Source organism: Colias philodice, chromosome 2 (assembly GCF_061535455.1).
Source record: "Colias philodice isolate Cphi_HAF_F1 chromosome 2, ilColPhil1 Martin Lab GWU primary, whole genome shotgun sequence".
Classification (NCBI taxonomy): Eukaryota; Metazoa; Arthropoda; class Insecta; order Lepidoptera; family Pieridae; genus Colias; species Colias philodice.
The window spans coordinates 3604607-3625600 of NC_143087.1; the positions used below are offsets into that span (position 1 = coordinate 3604607).

Below are 20994 nucleotides of genomic sequence, written 5' to 3' on the forward strand. Positions count from 1 at the left end.
AAACAACAAAATATTTTAAAGCTCCTCTCAGTTATTTTATTCATATTGGAATAATACACGATGTTTAGAGGAGATAATTCGCATTCTTTAAGCTATGAACAACAAGCCAAATTTATACTTGACCGTATTACAAATGTGGAAAAGAATTTCGGCGAACTATGCGTAGGCTTCGGTGACTATACAAGAAAAACTGCCAGGTAAAAATTTCTGGTTTAGGTACAGTATATCCGTATTGCAAATGTATATTTATTTTATTTCGAGGTGAAGGCGGTTACACCGCATCCAAGACCTCCAGAGAAAGTAGGACTCATACTTCCCTGAAAGATCGACACAACCCAATTCAAACAGACCATTATCTTAACCTGTTGTTCCGTTTCGTCCGTATACTTTCAGAATTTCCATTTTTCAATATCATTATTACGACGTATGGTTACTTAGCACTCATAATCAAGCTATTGTCACATCCTTCTACGTTTCAGGCTACGAGATATGGGAGATGAACTTGCTAAAATAATTAAGGAATACGCAAATAACGAACTTGTAAATAAGTCTCTTAGTGCCGGATTAGATAACTTATCTTTAACGTTAACAGCTATTGAAGAATACAGAAATTGTGCAGTTCAACGATTAGAAGCAAAGGTATGTTCATACTTCATTCAATACACTTTTAAAACTAACGGTTACCTAATTGTGGTGTATGTAAACGTTTATAATTAGCTATTTTAGTGAGGTAAAGAATATCAAACTCTTTTTAGGTGATTGGAGAACTCTGTCAATATGAAAATATTTGTAAGCATGCGAGAGAAGAATTGAAACACACGATGAGTGTTAGGGAAAAGGAAATGGCAAGAAAAAAGGTTCTAGACAAAGCTCGAGAGAGACAACCATTCAACCGACAACAGGTGGTAGGTTTATTCAAGAATACCCTGCTTCGTACCTCCCTGAAATAAATCTTCATTGCATTAGTAATCGCATTCCTATTTCCTACAATGAGTGTCTATTTCCTTTAGACATACGCAGAATCGGAACTTCTAAAAGCGTCCGCGGAAATGTCCCGTACCGCGAAGGGTTTAAGTGAACTCACAGAGTTCTTTGAGCGTCGCAAGTTGCAGCAACTAAAGGGGCTGCTAACCGATTTCGTGATGGTCGAGATGACGTTCCACTCGCGCGCCGTGGAACTGCTCACGGTGGCCTACCGACAAATTGGTGATATAAATGATAAGGCTGACTTGGAGGTAAGCATTACTTTGGGCATATGACCAAATGTTGATTAATTTTGTTCCAATTAAATATTAGGAAAGTGTTGAGTAATCAGTAATATTGATCGTCTTACAAATTTAAAACTTTTTATATCTACGTGTATTTATACTCGTCTATCAGCTTAATTTTTACCATGTGAAGACTGAAGTAGATATTTATTATTTAAATTTATTAATAATTTATTTTATTCTTTCTTGAGCTCTTAATCACAGGACTTTCTGAACAAGAGGATCAGACGGTAAATATGTTCTTATAAAACTTTCATATTATGATATAGCACACTAACTATCCACCTTCTCCTTTATCAATTAAACATAACATCGTTCATAGAGAACAATCCGAAATCTAAAACGAAACATATAGTTAACCATTTCGTCTCAACTTTACACCAGTTTTAATGTTTTTAAACATTTACAGAATTTCAAACGTAAACTGCGCTCTCCTGAAAAACCTGTGAGCACTGGAATATCAGCAAGATCGTCATCACTAGCCTCCTTGATGAATCCGCAACTGTCCCCGCAAAAAGATGAAGAAGATTCAGTGGTAGATATTTACAAATTATGAAATATTTTTTTTTTTTTGTTTTGCCTATTAACATTTTAACGACGATTCTAATCGCACGGGATGAAAAAGGAAAAGGGTCACGCTCGTAGTATAGATTTGATATTCGGTACATACCAACTAAATAGTTACGAGTTCTATCAACTCTACAGATTTTTCACTTCTTATATGTGTTTTTCGTGAAAAATAACGTAAAACACATAACACTTACTTAATTTATATTCTAATGCAAACATATAATTATATTATTTCATATTTAATTGTTTAATTAAGTAATAGCAGAGAGAAAGACTTTAGACATGCGTTTTGTTGTCTGGTGGGGCCCTGAAAACCAGCGCTATGCCGACCATATCGGCATAGCATAATATGCTGAGCGGCCTTACCCTTTAGGTCGCCAGTCGCCACACAAATTATATTCGTAGTTTTAATTTTTATGTTTGTTATTTTTAAGTGTATTTGATATCGTTTTTTTTTGTGTGGTGGTGGTAATTTGGTGTGCCTAATAAAATTTATTTTATTCTTATTCTTAACAATTTTATTCGATATCAATAATTAGTTTCTCGTTTTCTTTAGAATCTTGGAAGGCTCCGGTCTCCCGAAAATAATTTGAAAGCAAGATCAAGCTCCATAGCAGCTCTTATGAATCACTCATCGTCTAAAGATGAGGACGACACTTCGGTAAGAAAAAGTACCTAGGAAGTGCATATGCATTTATTAGTATTAGCAATTAGCATACTAATAATTGATCTTACGTTTTTAGAGAACTTTATTGGACATAGCTCGTTTAAAATTTTGATCTACGTTTTCTACGAATTAGGTTTATAAATATGATTTTTTTATAGGAGACGGAAGAATCAGAAGAACAAAGTTCTACGGAAGAAACAGAATCAAAATGAATGTAACATTTTGTATTTTAATACTTACGTACGGTACGACATAGGAATAAATTAAAAATTTAAGAGAATAAAATTAGTTTCATTGATCTTTTCCCTTTTTGATTCTACATAACTATATGTAGGTATCTATATTTTTCTTTCTGTCTTTTAATAATAATAAATTATTTATCATCGCGCAACCGCGCATGCGATTTTCGGTCATTCCGGTTTTCTATTTCGTTTCCTCTGCATGAATAAAAACATGATAAAATCTTTAAAATTGGATAAGGTAATCCTAAAATAGTCACATCTTGCCATGAAGAGGAAAAAAAAAGGTAACACTAGAGAAAATCGAATAGTGAAATAGATGCGTAATTCATATGCAGCCTCATATTCGACAAGGGAACGCGATAGTTCACATCTATGGTTCACACCACGAAATCTTTGGTCTTGGTCAGATTTATATAAAAAAATTATCATACATGCGTTAGCTTTTAGTCTTACATTGTCATCACAAAAATATGCACAACATGAATTTAATTAATACCTACAGTATGAAAATCACCGACAGTCGTACATGGCAGAGACTGGTACGACATATTGATTATAGCTTTAAAATTCGTGTCGCTTTGTGCGTGGCACGCTGATGTACACTAAAACAATATTCATGTGCAATTCAGAAAAAAACTGTTTTTTAAATAATTACTATTTTATTATTACAAGATGGGTGAATACAAAATTTGTGTCATATTACAAAACACTATAATCAGCATTTTACAATTAATTGATTTCGTGCATTTAATTTTACTAAAGACTATGAATAAAAACTCGATGATTGCTACAATCTAATGGTACAATTTTAATAAGGCTTAGTTACCTGATATAACAGTTATTACTGCTTTATTTACGCAACCATAATTTAAAAGAAACAGTATGAAAATATCTTGGATTTATTGATGTTTTTTAAAAAGATACTTAAAACATTGGTGTCAATCACATTCCTATAAAGTTTCAGTTATTTACATTGAGATAATATTAATAGGAGACGACACCGCCTACATCACTTATGTTCCACTCAACATACGTCATGTGACGTATGTTGAGCGGTATTTTTTAATGGTTTTAAAGTGAAACGCATCAAACATGCCTTCGTGTGTGTTACGATATTGCACAAATAATACAAATAATACGGAAAAGTGCAAAGGAATAACTTTCATCGTTAAGTACCTAACTAAATAATAATTTTTAAAACTTAGTTAGAGCAAAAAAATGGCGCACAGATTTTGTTCGTGGTGTCTCCTCCATACGTAGTAATATTATCTCAATGGTTATTTAAGAGAAAAAGTTTGAATGAACTTAACATTACTATTGGCAATATTCTTACATTAACAAGAATTAAACTATATTAATAAGAAAAAATATCTATTAATGAGTTAAAGCTAGCGCGCACGAGCAACTTTGTCTCCGCAACTATTTTGTCTCCGCAACTATTTCGTCTCTACCACCCATGGGCTAGTATGAAAGTGCGCGCACGTAGCGACGCAACTCCCCATACAAATTGATGGGAGAGACAAAATAGTTGCGGAGACAAAGTTGCTTGTGCGCGCTAGCTCTTATCTAAAGAAGTGAATTATTAAATCTATGAACCATCAGATTCTATTAGTAAAATATTCTTATTACTGTGAGATGAATGTTAAGAGGATATGATCTCCTTCAATACAAATACAGTTTTAAAATGTAACAGTCATGAACAATAAATAGTAAATACAGTGTAAACTCTATATAACGACACTCGATTTAACGACAAACTCTCTAAAGCGTCAAAATCAATTGCCTTTGGTTGGTTTAGCTTATCTACCATACAATGATACACTCTACATAGCATCACACCCACTCTCAATAACGACAAACTCGACGTCATGCATACCGAACTTTCTAAGAAATTCGTTCTTTTGTTTACAAAATATTGGGATTGCTTGCACGTGTAGACTGTTTTTGGCCATGACTAATAAGTATGAGTCATGGATTATCTATACGTTATCATATTCTTAGTTGCTCACAAACTTTCAAACTGTAAACATGGCTAGTAAAAGAAAATCATTGTGTATTGACGAAAAAGTTACGAGACACTAGTCTGAAATAAATTTTCTCTTTTTCTAATTCTGATTTTTCTTCTCTCCATTTAACGACAACTCTATATAACGCCATAAAATGCACAGTCCCTTCGGTGTCGTTATATAGAGTTTACACTGTACATAGAAAAAAATATTTATTTTTAGAGTTTTGAGAAAAAATTGGTTCTTGAAATTGAAGATATAATAATGTAATACATTATAATCATTGTATGATTAGAGATACATGCTCTAACAGGTTTTTCTAGTGTAAAAAAGTGACAATTCATAATATGTATTATTTTTTTTAATTAATTACTATTTGTAAGAAATGACAAGTATATTGACCATTTTACCTAAAATTCTGACCAAATTTATAAAGGTGTTGGAATGCATCACTTTCAAACATCCTACCCAACTATAAAGCCTAACCTATTTCTTATATAATTATTGCAGGCAACCTATCTTTGGGTGTGACACTACTACTGCTACTTCTCATTCTCAACACCCGCTTGTGTCATCAGGTCTGTGATGTTCTTCTCCAGTTCATCCACACGAGTTCCCATTTCGTCTATTCTGTTGATGATCTGGTCTGACATACTCTGGAACTTATCTTGCATGTTTTGCAGGAGAGATTGTACCTAGAAAGTAATAGGGAAAGTTATAGGGAAAATGAAGTTATTACCAACTTGTAACCTTGATAGAGAATATAAAATAAAATTTATTGTAGATAATGAATATAAATGACAAGCTAGATTTACATATCCTTGTACTATTTATTATAAGAACACCCTCTAAAGTCTAAGGCATTGTCTTTTTTTAACAACTAGGATAGAAATACAAGGCTAAAGTTTTATATGGTATATAATCCAATACTTTATTTATTCAAGTGTGTTATAAATTATAATGCGTTATTGACACTTACGTATTGCGTTACTTCTTGCATATTCTTAGGATCGTTACTTGGGGTATAATTCGTTTCTACATCTGATGTAGGCTGTTCAACTTTCGGATCTGCCATTTCTCTTGTAAACCAATTGCTCTTCCAAAACCAGGGAACTGACTATTCGTTACTAAGATACAAATAAGTATTTCTGAAACTCAATGCCGCTATCTCATGCTAGGATACGACATAAACAAAGTTTGTTCTGAAGTCCGATTACGAAAGTTATTTTGACAAAACTGCCCACACAACATCTACCTAGCTTTTTATTTATTTTAATTGGTTATTTTAAATACCTAATAATTATATTAAAATCGTAAATCCTGGCAGCAACTTCTATGAAAACTCCTAGTTTGGCAGTTTGACAGACACAAAAATGTGTGCAAAAATGCAATGATCACAGAACTATATTATATTCACATTGACATTTGACATTTATAACACAGAATGCGTATTTTGTACTCTGTGTTTGTACTCGTTTTCTATGTCGATGCCTATTGTGTGGTTAACAAACCCCCTAGTCGCGTGCGTAACGTTGCTTGAAAGTATATTCTCTATTTTAAGTTATTGCATAGCTTCTATCGCGGGCCTTGAGCGCAGGGACCGAATAGAGAAATTCCGTAACGAAAAAACCTCACGCTCCCCACTCCGACGGACACGGAGGTGTGGCTTGCACCTTGAAGGCTAAGCTTGAAGGGCTGAAGGCATACTATGCAATAGCTTTACCGCGGCAGTCCCCGAGTGCCACACATCTTTTTTTTAAACACGCACTTGTCAACACACTGAAAGTCCATTCACGCGCGTGAAACCTATATTAATTACATCCTTTTAGATCACGCATTCGTGCGCTACGCCGAGTTGTGTGGGGGCCAATCGCCTTTCGGTGTACCCTTGGGTGTACCAAACCTCCACCTGAAAAACGTTTGTAAAAAATAAATGATGTTAATAACAAGTAAAAAACAGCTACAGCGACAGCGACTTATAGATGACATCTATGGAAGATATGTTAAGTCAGTTTGTGGTTGTTACTTGTCAAATGTCAATGTCATTTGTCAATTTATGAATAACTACTTTAACGGCGCCGCGGAGCTATATTATTTTACAATTTACATATATTGATTTATTGTTTCTTTCTACTTGTTGGCTGTTACATACCTATTTAAATATAAATATTAGGCTGTGTTTTAATTTCTAATCACAAATGAGTTTAATATTGTGCTTTATGTAATCAGTACTCAAGATTTTTCAACTTTTAAACCTAGGAAACAATGCAACCCTTATTAAATGCAAAAAGTGATATTCAAATTGATTTATCTCAAGTAAGAATAGATATATTAAATGAAATACGTGAATGTAATGATCGTGGATTAACGCAAACTGCGAAATGGCTGGCAGAATTAGACTATGCTCTCAAGGATCATAAAATACAATACACTGATCCACCCCATCCCTATGAGAATATTTCTAAAGAAGATAGGGAGGCATATACATTAGCTAAGACTTACTTTGATTGTCAGGAATACGACAGAGCAGCACACTTCTTAGAAAATTGCACCAGTCCCAAATGTGTGTTTCTTTTAAGATATTCTCAGTATTTGTCTAGTGAGAAAAAGAGATTGGACAATGCCACTGATATAGGAACAGAAAATCCGGAATCTACACAAGTCTTACTAGACTTGTTATCATTTTTTAAGGTATTTGTCTGAAGTACATGATAAGTAGTAACTTAAAAAAAATAAACATTTATTTGCTGTAATTGTGAACCTATATTTCAGGCTAATCGTAATAAAAATGATGGGTACCTATTGTACTTAGAGGGTGTTGTTTTAAAGAAGCTAGAATTAAGAAGTCAAGCGGTCACAATACTGCAAACAGCTATAGCTGTGACACCCACGCTCTGGTGCGCGTGGGTTGAGTTAGCCGGATTAGCAAATGAATATGAAGCATTGGATTCCCTGCAATTACCAAAACATTGGATGATGAATTTCTTTGCTGCCCATGCATTTGTTGAGCTAAAGCTATCAGAGCAAGCTCTGGAAGCTTACATGGCTCTGGCGGCTGCAGGATTTGATAAAAGCACATATATATCTGCACAAATGGCTATAGCGCACCATGATAGAAGAGGCAAGTGTACAATTGCAACATTTATTATAAGCTAATCATTTATAATTAAAACTAACTTATTTAAACAAAAACTTTCAGATGTGGATTCAGCGTTGGCTTTATTTAGAGATCTATATCAGAATGACCCCTATCGATTAGACAATTGGGATGTGTACTCACATTTACTGTACTTAAAGGAAAAGAGGATGGAGTTGGCAAACTTAGCACAAAAAGCTGTGTCTATTGACAAATACAGGGTTGAAACATGTTGTGTAATTGGTAAGTTATTAGATATTAATTAATTTCTTAATATAGTATTTTATAAGATCCTCACAAAAGAAGGTCCTCATACATTTTTGAGTAAGTAAATCAGTTACTTCATATGTATATAACTTTTTTAATATGAATTTGTTACAGGTAATTATTATAGCTTAAGGAGTGAACATCAGAAAGCTGTTATATATTTTCAAAGGGCATTATCTCTGGACCCTCAGTACTTATCAGCATGGATTCTAATGGGACATGAATTCATTGAACTACAGAACTCTAATGCTGCTATACAGTGCTATAGACAGGCAATAGGTGAGATCTAAAAACATTGTCTTTTTATCAGGGTAGCTTAAATAACGCATAATTGGTAATAATCTGACAAAAGCAACAGTTTGGCCATCCTTTTGTTATTCAGCAAAGATAATTATATGCTTTAAAGAGTGTAAACCAAAATAGTAAAACCTAAATATAAATTAAGAGTGCTGCTGTAACTTATCACAATTTATCCCATTCTTAAAAGAGGTAAAGCACATCTTACTCTTTGTAATAGACGCTAGTTTTTTTTTAATATCCTATGGATTTAAACAATTTTTTATACTCATATTTACTCTAATGATACAGATGTAAATAGAAACGACTACAGAGCATGGAATGGACTTGGCCAAGCATATGAAATATTGGGTTTGAATGGTTACTGCATATATTATTATTCAAGAGCAGCACAACTGAAGCCAGATGACTCCAGAATGTTGGTATCACTAGGAGAGGCTTATGAGAAGATGGACAAAATACCTAATGCTTTGAAATGTTACTATAAAGCTCATAGCACTGGTGACATTGAAGGAATGGCACTGTTCAAATTGGCCAAGTAAGATTTAGTTATAGCATTTTCAATAATTTTTTATACACTCGATTTTATACTAAGGAATAAAAAAAAAAATGTGTGCGTGTACTAGAGTACACACGTAAGAAGTGAAACTTCTTTATGACCTTATTTTTCAAAAAATAATTTACTATCTACACTAATATTATAAAGAGGAAAACTTTGTTTGTTTGTTTGTTTGATTGATTGTAATGAATAGGCTCATAAACTACTGGACCGATTTTAAAAATTCTTTCACCATTCGAAAGCTACATTATCCACGAGTAATATAGGCTATATATTATCACGCTAAGACCACAGATTAGAGAATAGTTACTTCGTAACTAAGACCAACAGGAGCATAGCCACGCGGGTGAAACCGCGCGGCACAGCTTGTATACAATATTACAGAAATACGTTAGTCTAACACGCTCGTCGCTTCGCTCCTCGCTACCTATTTAAATACAGTCAAAACCGTTTATGGCGACATCGTTTATAACAACATACCGGTTAAATTGACCAAAATGAAAGGTCCTTGCTGAATGTTATATGACCGCCTTATCGAAAACATTGATTTTTACGGCATTGTTTACTACGACATACCGCATTAAGCGACCACATTTGGTTAATATTTTTGGAGAATTATATCTGTAGAACGACCGGCTCAGCTGTATTGTAAACAATTTGAATAGGTAACTGTATCCACATCTGGCACAGTATAATAGTCAATGGCTATTATCGTAAAAGTAATCAAAGTTTAGGGTCTTTTGTAATTCTTAGAAACAAAGCACATGCATATTTTGATTGGACATAAAGAGTTTGAGGTTTATTCTTATAAATATTGAATTCACAAAATCATATATGAACACCAATCAAGCAAACACGTGTTAACGTGAGTCATAGATTTATTAATGTTTTAAAAAATTCAATCAAAAACTGAGGTTAACTTTAAATACAATTTTAGAAAAATAAATACCACAATTAATTAATTATAAATTATATATTATATTATAATTATATAAATAATTTATAAATATATAATATATAAATAATATAATTATATATATTATATTATATAAATTATTAAATTAAATAGATACCATAATTCCACCCACGTGTTAGTGTATTGAAAAATACAATCAAAAAGTGAGGTTAATCATAAATAACTTAGAAAAATAAATACCATTATTACACCTAAGTATTAGAAAAATAGATGTAATTACTTATTTAATTTTTATAAATTCACTGGAATTAGAATTAAAACAAACCCTTTGATTTTGCTGATCACTTTAATATAACATGTATATAGTCACGAGTACGGCGTAACGCAAAAATGTCACGCGCGCGGCGTAACGTAACGCAAAAATGTTACACAAAATTTTTGTCCACCCCCGATAAAGAAGTTTCACTTCAATAACAATATTAATGAATAGGCAACATAGTAGATTTTCTATATTTTTAAGATATACTGCAATTCTACTATGATAATCTGAGAACTATTAAAAGTTGTACAAGTAGTATGTTTGGAAACTAAAAACAGCTTTATTGAAGTGAAACTTCTTTATCGGGGGTGGACAAAAATTTTGTGAGACATTTTTTGCGTTACGCCGCGCGCGTTACATTTTTTGCGTTACGCCGCGCGCGTTACATTTTTGCGTTACGCCGTACTCGTGACATTTTTTTTCTTATCCCTACCACGCGTGATTCGACGTATACTTTTTATAATATGTATAGATATACACTAACACGTGGGTGGAATTATGTATAAATTTTTTCTAATACTTGAATGTTATTGTGGTACATATTTATTTTTCTAATTCTAAAATATTTACAGTTATTCTCAGTTTTTGATTGAATTTTTTAATACACCAACACGTGGGCGTGATCATGTTATTTATTTTTCATCTCTGTCTTAATATGTATATATTATGTACTATGTGCGTCATTAATTTCTGACTGTTTCGAGATTTGGTGCAAAATAAAACAGTGTGTAAATAAAATTAAACAATTGAGTAAAAGTATAATTTCATAGATAACACGTTGAGAAGTTCCCTGTATAAATATATATACATATCTTGTATAAATATACTATACATACATAATATTATGCCTATAGATCTTTACTCAATTGTTTTATTTTATTGATTTTTTACAAATTTTATTTACACACTATTTTATTTTGCACCAAATTTCGAAACAGTAAGAAATTAATGACGCACATATTATATTATATACGTTTTAATATAGAATATTTTTTATTTTACAACCTTTACAACTTGATCATTAGGAATTTATTACCTCTATTGTTCGAACAAAAATAAGTTACCGACTTTAAGAACGTGCCGACAATGTAAGTACACAATTGTTTCTTAGAAAACATTTTAGGAGTATACGATAATAAATCTATGACTCACGTAAACACGTGTTTGCTTGATTGGTGTCAGGTGTTCAATTATAATTTTATGAATTCAAAATTTATAAGAATAAACCTCAAACTCTCTGTCCAATCAAAATCCGCCTAAGTCGAAATCCTTTATAAGCTGAAAACGGCAGTGGCCGGCGTAAATATTCAAATAGGTAGCGAGGAGCGAAGCGACGAGCATCTTAGGTTAACTTTTGAACTACCGCACGAGCCGAGCGAGCGAAGCGAGCGAGTTGCAGCAGCGGCCGGTGTAAATATTTAAATAGGTAGCGAGGAGCGAAGCGACGAGCATCTTAGGTTAACTTTTGAACTACCGCACGCGCCAAGCGAGCGAAGCGAGCGAGTCGCGGCAGTGGCCGGCGTAAATATTCAAATAGGTAGCGAGGAGCGAAGCGACGAGCATCTTAGGTTAACTTTTGAACTACCGCACGAGCCGAGCGAGCGAAGCGAGCGAGTTGCAGCAGCAGCCGGTGTAAATATGTAAATAGGTAGCGAGGAGCGAAGCGACGAGCATCTTAGGTTAACTTTTGAACTACCGCACGAGCCGAGCGAGCGAAGCGAGCGAGTTGCAGCAGCGGCAGGTGTAAATATTTAAGTAGGTAGCGACGATCGTGTGACTAACGTATTTCTTTAATATTGTATATAGTAAATTATTTTTTGAAAAATAAGGACATAAAGAAGTTTCACTTCTTACGTGTGTACTCTAGTACACGCACACATTTTTATTTACTTAAATCTATATTGAACAGGCTCTACTGAAGCAGTAAAAAAAATCTAAACTTGTTGGTGTTGCTAAAGTTATTCAATAAAAAATACTTCCCAGGTTATACGAAAAGTCGAATATGCCGAACAGCGCGGCAGCCGCGTACACGGCGGCATGCCAGGACCCGGCGAACGCGGGTAGTAAGGAGCTACCCGCCGCGCAGAGGTACTTGGCACAGTATTACCTGCGATTCTCCTTGCTGGACCACGCCTCGCACTATGCATATAAATGCTTGGAACATGAGAGTGTAAGGATTTTTCATTATGTATTATTGATAGAAATGGTTTGCCTTCTTTTGTATTATTTTTATACCAGTAAATATAGTATTGTCGCTAAATGTTTTCCAACTTATTGAATTTAAGTTCAAATTGCTTTGCAACAAAACTTTCTTATGCATATTTTATACTCTCTTCATTATGAATGTTAGCTCAACACGGAAAATTTACTTTCAGACAAAGGAAGCTGGTAAAAACATATTGAAAACAATATCAGAAAAGCGATTAGGAGCATCATCATCAGAACCTGCCAATTTACCAGAAGATTTGCCAGAAGCTATAAAACTAGCTTCCACTTCAATTACTCAAGATTCAAAGATTATACCCAGCCCTAACATCACACCTGATAACTTTTCAACGCCCACATTTAATAGGAACAGTAATAAATTTAAAATGTGACCAATCAATTAGAAGTTAAATTGACTCATGTTACATTTAAGGTTTAAATGTTTATTAAACACTGTTATATGTGTCTTCAGAAATACATTTTTATTATACACTTCCTGCCCACTTTGTCTAAAACTTAACAAATTATACAATCTTCCTCGAGAACCATTCTATCAAGGGTTGCGCGGTGAAAATCAGAATGAAAATCGGCGCATTGTTTTTTTTATCGTGACGGAAAGACGCGACAGTGAATTCTTTTAATTATATGTAGTGATGTTAAATATTATATCTTTTATGAATCCAACACCTGATAGCCCCTGATCATTCTGCTTTAAAGGAATTAAAAGAAAGATATTTATAATATTCTTATTGATTTATTTTTACATCTTCTATACAAATTAACAGATCTCAGTGCTCAAAGAGTAAAAAATAATTACATCTAAATAAATAGTCAAGTGCATGAATAAAACTTCAAAAATTGATCAATGTTGCAGAAAAATTAATTACTGGTTACAATCACAGATAGACATAGAATTTGAGAGGTGAGTTCATTGCATTATTAGAAAAATATACAAAATAAGCTAATAATAATCTTCAATATTTTAAGTCGGAAGCTATATTTAAATACACAGCTGAACTAAATAACAATTCAAAAACAGGAAAACATATTAAAAATTAATTTCAATACTCGTATATTTTATCATTAGCCTCTCAACTTCCTCATTTATATTTTTATACAACTTTCTTAAATAATTATATAATAAGCTAATCTAAATTGTGCTAATTTCGAAATCTCTGTCATGTTCATTGTTCATATTAAAATTTGTACATTAAATCACTTGCAAAGCCTTTCGCACATTGCCTTTTTCATTGCAAAAATTTTGTGAGTTGAGTATTTTTTATTTTTAAATTATTGAGTTGTATTAATTTCAATTTTCAGTTAAATCTATGTACTATAAAATTTCAACTGTTTAATTATAGAACTTATCGCGATACATAAATAGAAGGCTTTACGCAAACATGGACAGCAAATGGTTTGATGACATCACATTACAATTAAGGCCACTGACTCGTACTTCATTGTTTAGCTATATATACCACGTTCATACCTTCCCTATGTTTTTGATAGCAGATTATGTTACAACTGTTTTATTAATTGTCATGCCAATAAAATAATGACTAAGCCCGACTCAAATTTCTAAATACTAAATAAAATTACAATTAATAAAGCTCAGACCAACATCTCAATTGATATCTTAACAGTCCATACTATTTAATAATATTTTAATCTATACATGTTCCAAATACTATAGCTTTTTCTATTAACTATTATAACAGCCCATACAAGAATATATATGTATATGATTTGAAGTTTTAAGGCAGATTGAGGCACTTTAAGTTACAACCATTTAAATAAGCACTATGGCAAAATGTAAATACTTAAAAATAAATAATGGTTATATTATAACAGAATAAGACAACATTACATTTGTAGCTTTTTTTGTGCTTTAGTTACGTAAATTTGTTTGTTCTTGATCCCAGATCTTGCTCTCAGACCATCAAAGGAACGGATTCTTGGAGTTCACAAAACTTCCATTATTGGACGGCTGAAATAAAAATTACATCAATTCTAAGCTTCATAAAATATTCTTGAAAGCTCATATCTCTTTTTTAATATGAAAATGTTAAATTATTTTTTTTTTTACTTTTAAAGTCAGCATTTATGTGTCTCCCACTTATATACAATACATAGATAACATAGTCTAGAAGTATGCAATAGTATAGTCTAAAATTTTTATGGTTTTATTGTAAGGCAGTAGATCCAATACAAATTTTTTATATTATTCAAGTGAATAAGGGGTTATTATGCTGATGATGACTAATATAAACAAAAACCACAAGTATGAAATCATTATCAGGGAGCAAAATTGTCACGAAAAATTTATTGATAAGAAGTTCTACGAACTGTGATAGGAAATAAATATTGCAATAACATTAGTGTATAGCTCAAGCACTTCCTCTGTATTATCATGCTGACACATTTTATGCATGCAACAAAATAACTTACACATTTTATATATAATTAGAACCTAAATTAGACCCTATACTATAGTTATTATTGAAATGAAATAAATTTGTTCGTCCATTTTATGTTTTACAATTAATGTACGACAGTGGGTCCCAAACTAAGTGAAATGTCTTGGGACCCCAAGTTGCGCTTCTTGGTTATATACATATTATGTTATGGACAGTAGGAAGTTAACTAATATAACATAAAATAATTTATTTATTTTAATACATACCATAAATGGATTAACAGGAACTGCTGCAGATGGAGCACTCCAACCCCCATTGAAAAAAGGATTCTTATTCGCAAAACCATCATTATTTGTGCTTTGGAAGGGATTCTTGCTTATAACATTATCCTCTGTAACAATAATTTGTGATTAATATAAATATGTATATAATTTCAACATTTATAATAAGACAATTCAATGGATTAAATAAGTGTAAAAAATATTTTGAAAAGTGGCAAATATACAAAAATAATATGAATCAGAACTGTAGGAAAAAAAATATACCAACCCTTATTTTTCATGTTTTGCTGTCTAAAAACTAGATCAAGGTCAGCTAGGGCAGCATAGCGATCATCTGTTAATCAATTCAAACATGAATAATTAATGTTATTATTTAATGTAATATAAGAACAATTTATTTACATTGAAACTTACTTGCAGAATTATTACTTGTAGAATTAAAAGCATTAAATGAAGGTGTAGTAGTTGATGTAGGTTGACTAGCAAAATTGTTATTTAAATTGCTGCTGAAGTTATTATTTTGTGCACTGTTGTATATATTCGCAGTGGAGAAATCAACAGGAAAACTGAAAATAATGATAAGAATTGTGTTTAAAAGTTACAGAAATGTTTATAGTTTATTATAATAACTAATACAATTTAATTATTTTAAAGGTCGATTTGTTTATGATACATATGCATTTAATTTCTATTATAAACATGTTGTATAACTTACTCAGGTACAGGTGGTTGAACAGGTGCAGCTGGCGGTGCCGCAATATTATTATTAAATAAAGGTGGTGCGTGATTATTTACGGGTCTAGCTATTTTATGGTTTATATCTTGCCCCGACGACATAATAGGCAAAACTTTCGCCGCGCTAGGCACGTTGCTAAAACCCGAACTTTTAGAAATTTGCGGCGATATAGCGATTAGAGGCGCTGTAACGGTTGCACTGGCCGATTTCTGTTTATTTTTAGTTTTCTGTGACGAAGATCCGTTTGTAATCGGTGCATTGTTTGGCGGCGATTCTAGATAATATTGCTTCTTTTCATATTTATCTGACATAAAATCTCTAACGCGTTGTTCGTCAGTGTAGTTTACACTTTCACCCTCGTATAGGCCTAGCCATACGCGCCTACAGTAATCATTTCCTCTTACTCTTATAAATTCTATCTCCTCCGGTGTAAATGTGGCCATGGATATTGACTTCACCCGATGTGGTGGAGTAAGACCACGCCTGAAAAATAACATGTATACAGCTTTTGTTTGTTGATCTAATTTACTTACATTACGTAGAAGCGATACTTACAACATTCCCGAACATTTTGAACAAACAAATGAACCAATTGTCGTGTTTACATAGGTAGGACCTCTCTGATTACAATCTAGGCAATATTTGTTTCCACTCTGTGATATAAGTTCACGTAGAATTTCTAAATTTTTGTCGTCTTGTTTCCGACGGCTCGCAGCCATTTTCAATTATTTTTGTTCGTAAATCTTGAGTGAATTGTGAAGTGTGAACGGTGAGCGGTCAAGTGTCAAATGCGACTGTCGTGAAGTTTTTGAGGATGGCAGTGTTGCACTTGGAAAAATACTAAATAGCAAACTCCCATATCCTAAGAGCGTTTTCACATTATCCGATCCGATATCGGATATCGGAAGCCGATAGCCGATATCCGATATCGGAGGGAAGTAAAATGTATGAAATATGTACCTGTCTTTCACATTGTCCGGTCCGATATCGGATATCGGAGCCGACACCGATATTCCCAGTGGCTATCGGACGATAACGTTCAGTGTTGCCAACTCAATTTTCGAAAAGGCAGTATACCAACAGCAAAAAAGCACTAGTTTGTGTATTTTCAGTCTTATAGGGCGCTCAATCTTTAAAAAAAAATCTTTGCTTTTACTCTAAAACCCTTTCTATTAAAAGAAACTTTTGTTTATTAAGAATACACACATTTAAGTATTTATAGGCATTTAAAATACGATCTATACGGCAGGTATTTTTATTTGCCGTATTAAAATATACGGCAATTGGCTGAACTGAAGTAAACAAAAATATATTGCGTTCTTAAATTCAAATATCTATCTTCGAAAACATTAGTGTCTATCATCTTTATTTTATCTCATTCTGCCTCGCTCTTCCTCCTACTCGGATGTTGGTTGTGCTGTTTATTGTATTGTTATCATTGAGTGCTTTGTTTTTAACCGACTTCAAAAAAAGGAGGAGATTTCACACCGATTTTATTTTTATTTTGAATTTACAACAAATAATACAAAGTTTGAAAACTCTTAATTCTAAAATAATTGCTTATGACAATAAAATAATTTATGTATCTTTACTTACAGGAAATTACAACAATCATATTACAAATATATTTGAACGAGTGACAATATTATTTTAGGATATTACAGTGTAATAAGAAAAAGAAAAGAAAATGTGAACAAAGATTGTATCACTTAATAAATTTATCATAGGTACTACTGACTACATGAACTTTTATAAATGTATGTAGTCAAAAAATTACTAAATGATTAAGTACGTCTTGCTAAAAATACATTTAATAGATTTTGAAAGGTATTTACTAATATGTATTACTAAAACTATTAACTAATACTAGGTTGTAGTAGATATTGATATAAATTTATTTAATTTATAATGTGTTAACATAAGTATTATATTATGTTATACAAATGACCGATATCAAAACTATTTAGTAAATAGCGCAGTAATTTGTGATATCAAATCTTTTTTTACATTTTACTTTTCTTTTTTGAAGTTGTTTTTCTTTATCGTAGTTATTTTTACTGTACATATGTACAACTATGATATTTTATAACATTTGATTTTTTTTTAATTATACCTTTTTTTTATCAACTGGCAATTTAGTTTAGTTTTCTCTAAAAATTTCTGGCAACACTAATGATGATATCGGAACGATTTTATCGGACAATGTGAAAGGGCAAATTGTATCCGATATCGGATATCGGCTATCGGCGTCCGATATCCGATATCGGATCGGATAATGTGAAAACGCTCTCAGAGCAATTAGGTTTATTGCTCTGAGCCCATATCAATATTCCAATACAGTAATTTGGTTGCGTATTATCTATTTACTCGCACTTTGCTCTACGACATTACGATTATCAATTTATTGTTTAGAGTATTCTGAATATTTAATTTATTTTAAGATATTATCATGGGATATTATAGTGCCAATAACTTAACAAGTGCAAGAGTCCAATACCAATAAAATGTCTCGAATTCATATCTTATCACTGCTTGTCTACATGCGAGTGGTCGGATGTGGGTCGGATAGATTTGTCAATTTGTCATGAACAAGGTCATGAATCATGATTGATGATCCCTGAGTATGTTGTGTTGATGATGCACATACAGTGCGACACAGCTGAACAACCGCGACGCGACGACGCAGCCGTCCGCGCCGCCGCGGTGCTAAAATATATCGCGAGATCGGAGATACCTAATTTATTTTTTATTTTTTATCTATTATGGTGAAATTAAAATTAGGTTGGGAAGAGTGCAAATGTTTAGTTTCTTATCTTTTTGCACTATTTTATTGACCTATAAAAGAAAGGCGAAACTTGAGACCTCAACAGTTGTTCGTCAGAAATTAAGTTGCCTGAAAAAATCGGTAAACACCTATTTTCAAATATTCACAGAAGTTATCTAATTTGAAAAAATTGGTGAATTTGTTTGTAGTAAACGAAAGTTGTGCGTTGATAAATGGGCATAATATATACCTACAAGACTACTTGCAAGAAAATTTCGATTTGTCACCAGAGGATATGGCTAGTTACTGTGGTCTTACATTCAAAGAAACTTGGTACCTAAATGTGACGAACGCTGGAGAAATTCATCCCGGACAAAAAAAAACGTTTTGAAAGTAAATACCTAGCACAAGTTTTAATTGAAACTCGTTTGAGCGCTTCTTGTACAATTTGTGGTGCTACTCCTCGGCAAATGAATAACTTAAAGGCAGTTAGGACACCAGCAGGGCTATTGTCTAATTTTGACACATTAAGTGATCAACATAGTTTTGATGATCACTGAACTTTGATGTCCACTAAAAATTTAAAGATTTGGTATTGCGTATCTTAGTAAGTGGACATCATGTCACGGTGTATTACGGTGCTTATCAACGATGACATCGAACGTCACTATTTTTTATCGACATTATGCAGCAAAATTAAAAATATATACATTTGGTCGTACATTCCATAAATACGTGAGCATATTTAAATCTTACGTGTTATATTAACCGGAACACTTGGGATTTGAAATGTTTACTCTTATATGGCGCTAAATTCATAACACTTGAATTTTGGTCTGTCTACAATTACAATTTTGGTCGTCGTTTTGTGTACACAAGTGTATTTGAAAGTTAGAAACAGTAGGTACATAACAAATGAATCTGAGGTAAGTCTTATAACCCTTGTTTTTAGAGAAATATTAACATTAATTTAAATACATATATAAATTTGAAAATTTTAAATATTTGTATCCTTTAAATTGCTTTGTATAGTTTTATGAAATGTTTAACAAAAATCTATTTTAAAATACATCTAATAAAATGTAAGTTATTTATTTCAAGCACAATTATTATATTGTCTTTATATCTTTAACTAATCTCTTTTTGAAAATGACTATTCATGAGAGCTTCTAAATTAGATAGATTTGTCGGAAAACAGTAATTGAGGAGAATTAAATATTATTTTATTAATTCCCATTAAACTATCCATTATTTTTAAATATAGGTACCTACTTGTTATTGTAATAATGTGTTTTACCTTTCTATAAACTATAGATACCTAGTTAGTTGATTAACAAGTTTATCTAATTAATTGTGACAATTTTTTTAATGTATTGAAATCCAAAATAGTTGCTCTAGTTACTCAAAGAAACTACTGAGTACAATATTTAATTTTGAAAATGTAAGTGAATTAAGTATTATGCTATTGTTATTTCAGTAAGCCAAGATGAGAGAGTGCCTCATTGGGCCTATGAGTTGAAAGCAAGCGATTGGCTGTTGAGGAAAGGCATACAGCTGCTATAGAAAAATTAGCTGCATCACTTACCAAGATACAGGAAGATATACATATATAATATATATATTAGTAAATTAAAATGATTTTAAATAGTTTTTGTTCTTTTTTATACTTTACATTAATGTAATTTATTATTAATAATTATTTATAACTGTATTCTAAGTTTTTCATAAATAACTGTCTAGATTTAACTAAAAATAACAATTATTGAACACAATCTTTATGGTGTAAATTTCGTTAAAAATAAATAAAAAATATTTTTTTAGATATCAAAAGTTTATATTTACTTTAATACCTTGTTTTAACTATTACCTAATTGACACAACTACATCACATTTATATCAGAGCATTAACAACATATTATAATTTATTTATAAATTATACAAGAAATATTGTCATATTCGATTAGAAGCTATAATATTATCTAAGTAAGAAAATATGTTTAATCACAAATACAAGAATAAATAATTATCAGTTAAAACGAATACATTTTTAAGCCATTAAGCACAATAAATATTTATTTAACATTATACATATCATCTTCTTGAATTCCATAGTCTCTGTACTAATGAGGTTATACAAGATCTTACCAGAGAACAATTCTCTGGTAAGATCTTGTATAACCTCAACATCATATAGCATCCTCTCCTAAATCCTGAGACATATGTTCACTTCCAGCATCAGAAGCCTGTATTTCGGGTATTTTGGCATTCTGCATATTTGCAATGTTGTGCAGAACAACACATGCATTCACTATTTTACCAGCAGTAACTGGATTATAATGAAGTA

General features: G+C 32.1%; 4 protein-coding genes across 6 annotated transcripts; 2 read left to right on the forward strand and 2 right to left on the reverse strand.

The window, feature by feature from the left end:
- Positions 1–18: 18 nt before the first annotated feature.
- Positions 19–2806, forward strand: Fam92 (CBY1 interacting BAR domain containing protein Fam92). 3 transcript variants are annotated; one of them, XM_089702276.1, is made up of 8 exons: positions 19–197; positions 480–639; positions 756–905; positions 1011–1235; positions 1460–1498; positions 1678–1803; positions 2395–2499; positions 2664–2806. In XM_089702276.1, exons 1-8 carry the CDS (start codon positions 61–63, stop codon positions 2715–2717), a joined length of 996 nt encoding a protein of 331 aa, XP_089558402.1. In that variant the 5' UTR covers positions 19–60; the 3' UTR covers positions 2718–2806. The 3 variants fall into 3 exon arrangements, with proteins under 3 accessions (XP_089558402.1, XP_089558393.1, XP_089558384.1); XM_089702267.1 differs by lacking the exon at positions 1460–1498 and having other exon boundaries at positions 20–197; positions 756–902; XM_089702258.1 differs by lacking the exon at positions 1460–1498 and having other exon boundaries at positions 22–197.
- A 2148-nt stretch (positions 2807–4954) lies between these two features.
- Positions 4955–6131, reverse strand: LOC149490271 (uncharacterized). The gene is made up of 2 exons (XM_089702289.1): positions 5733–6131; positions 4955–5448 (listed from the first exon to the last, which is right to left on the reverse strand). Exons 1-2 carry the CDS (start codon positions 5826–5828, stop codon positions 5296–5298), a joined length of 249 nt encoding a protein of 82 aa, XP_089558415.1. The 5' UTR covers positions 5829–6131; the 3' UTR covers positions 4955–5295.
- A 666-nt stretch (positions 6132–6797) lies between these two features.
- Positions 6798–12927, forward strand: LOC149490272 (cell division cycle protein 23 homolog). Its single transcript, XM_089702299.1, has 7 exons — positions 6798–7444; positions 7526–7874; positions 7953–8132; positions 8271–8435; positions 8745–8991; positions 12231–12417; positions 12623–12927. The coding sequence occupies exons 1-7, from the start codon at positions 7019–7021 to the stop codon at positions 12842–12844; spliced, it is 1776 nt and encodes a 591-aa protein (XP_089558425.1). The 5' UTR covers positions 6798–7018; the 3' UTR covers positions 12845–12927.
- A 259-nt stretch (positions 12928–13186) lies between these two features.
- Positions 13187–16685, reverse strand: drongo (Arf GTPase activating protein drongo). Its single transcript, XM_089702312.1, has 6 exons — positions 16442–16685; positions 15866–16369; positions 15565–15716; positions 15419–15484; positions 15136–15260; positions 13187–14439 (listed from the first exon to the last, which is right to left on the reverse strand). Exons 1-6 carry the CDS (start codon positions 16603–16605, stop codon positions 14392–14394), a joined length of 1059 nt encoding a protein of 352 aa, XP_089558438.1. The 5' UTR covers positions 16606–16685; the 3' UTR covers positions 13187–14391.
- Between the last annotated feature and the right edge of the window lie 4309 nt (positions 16686–20994).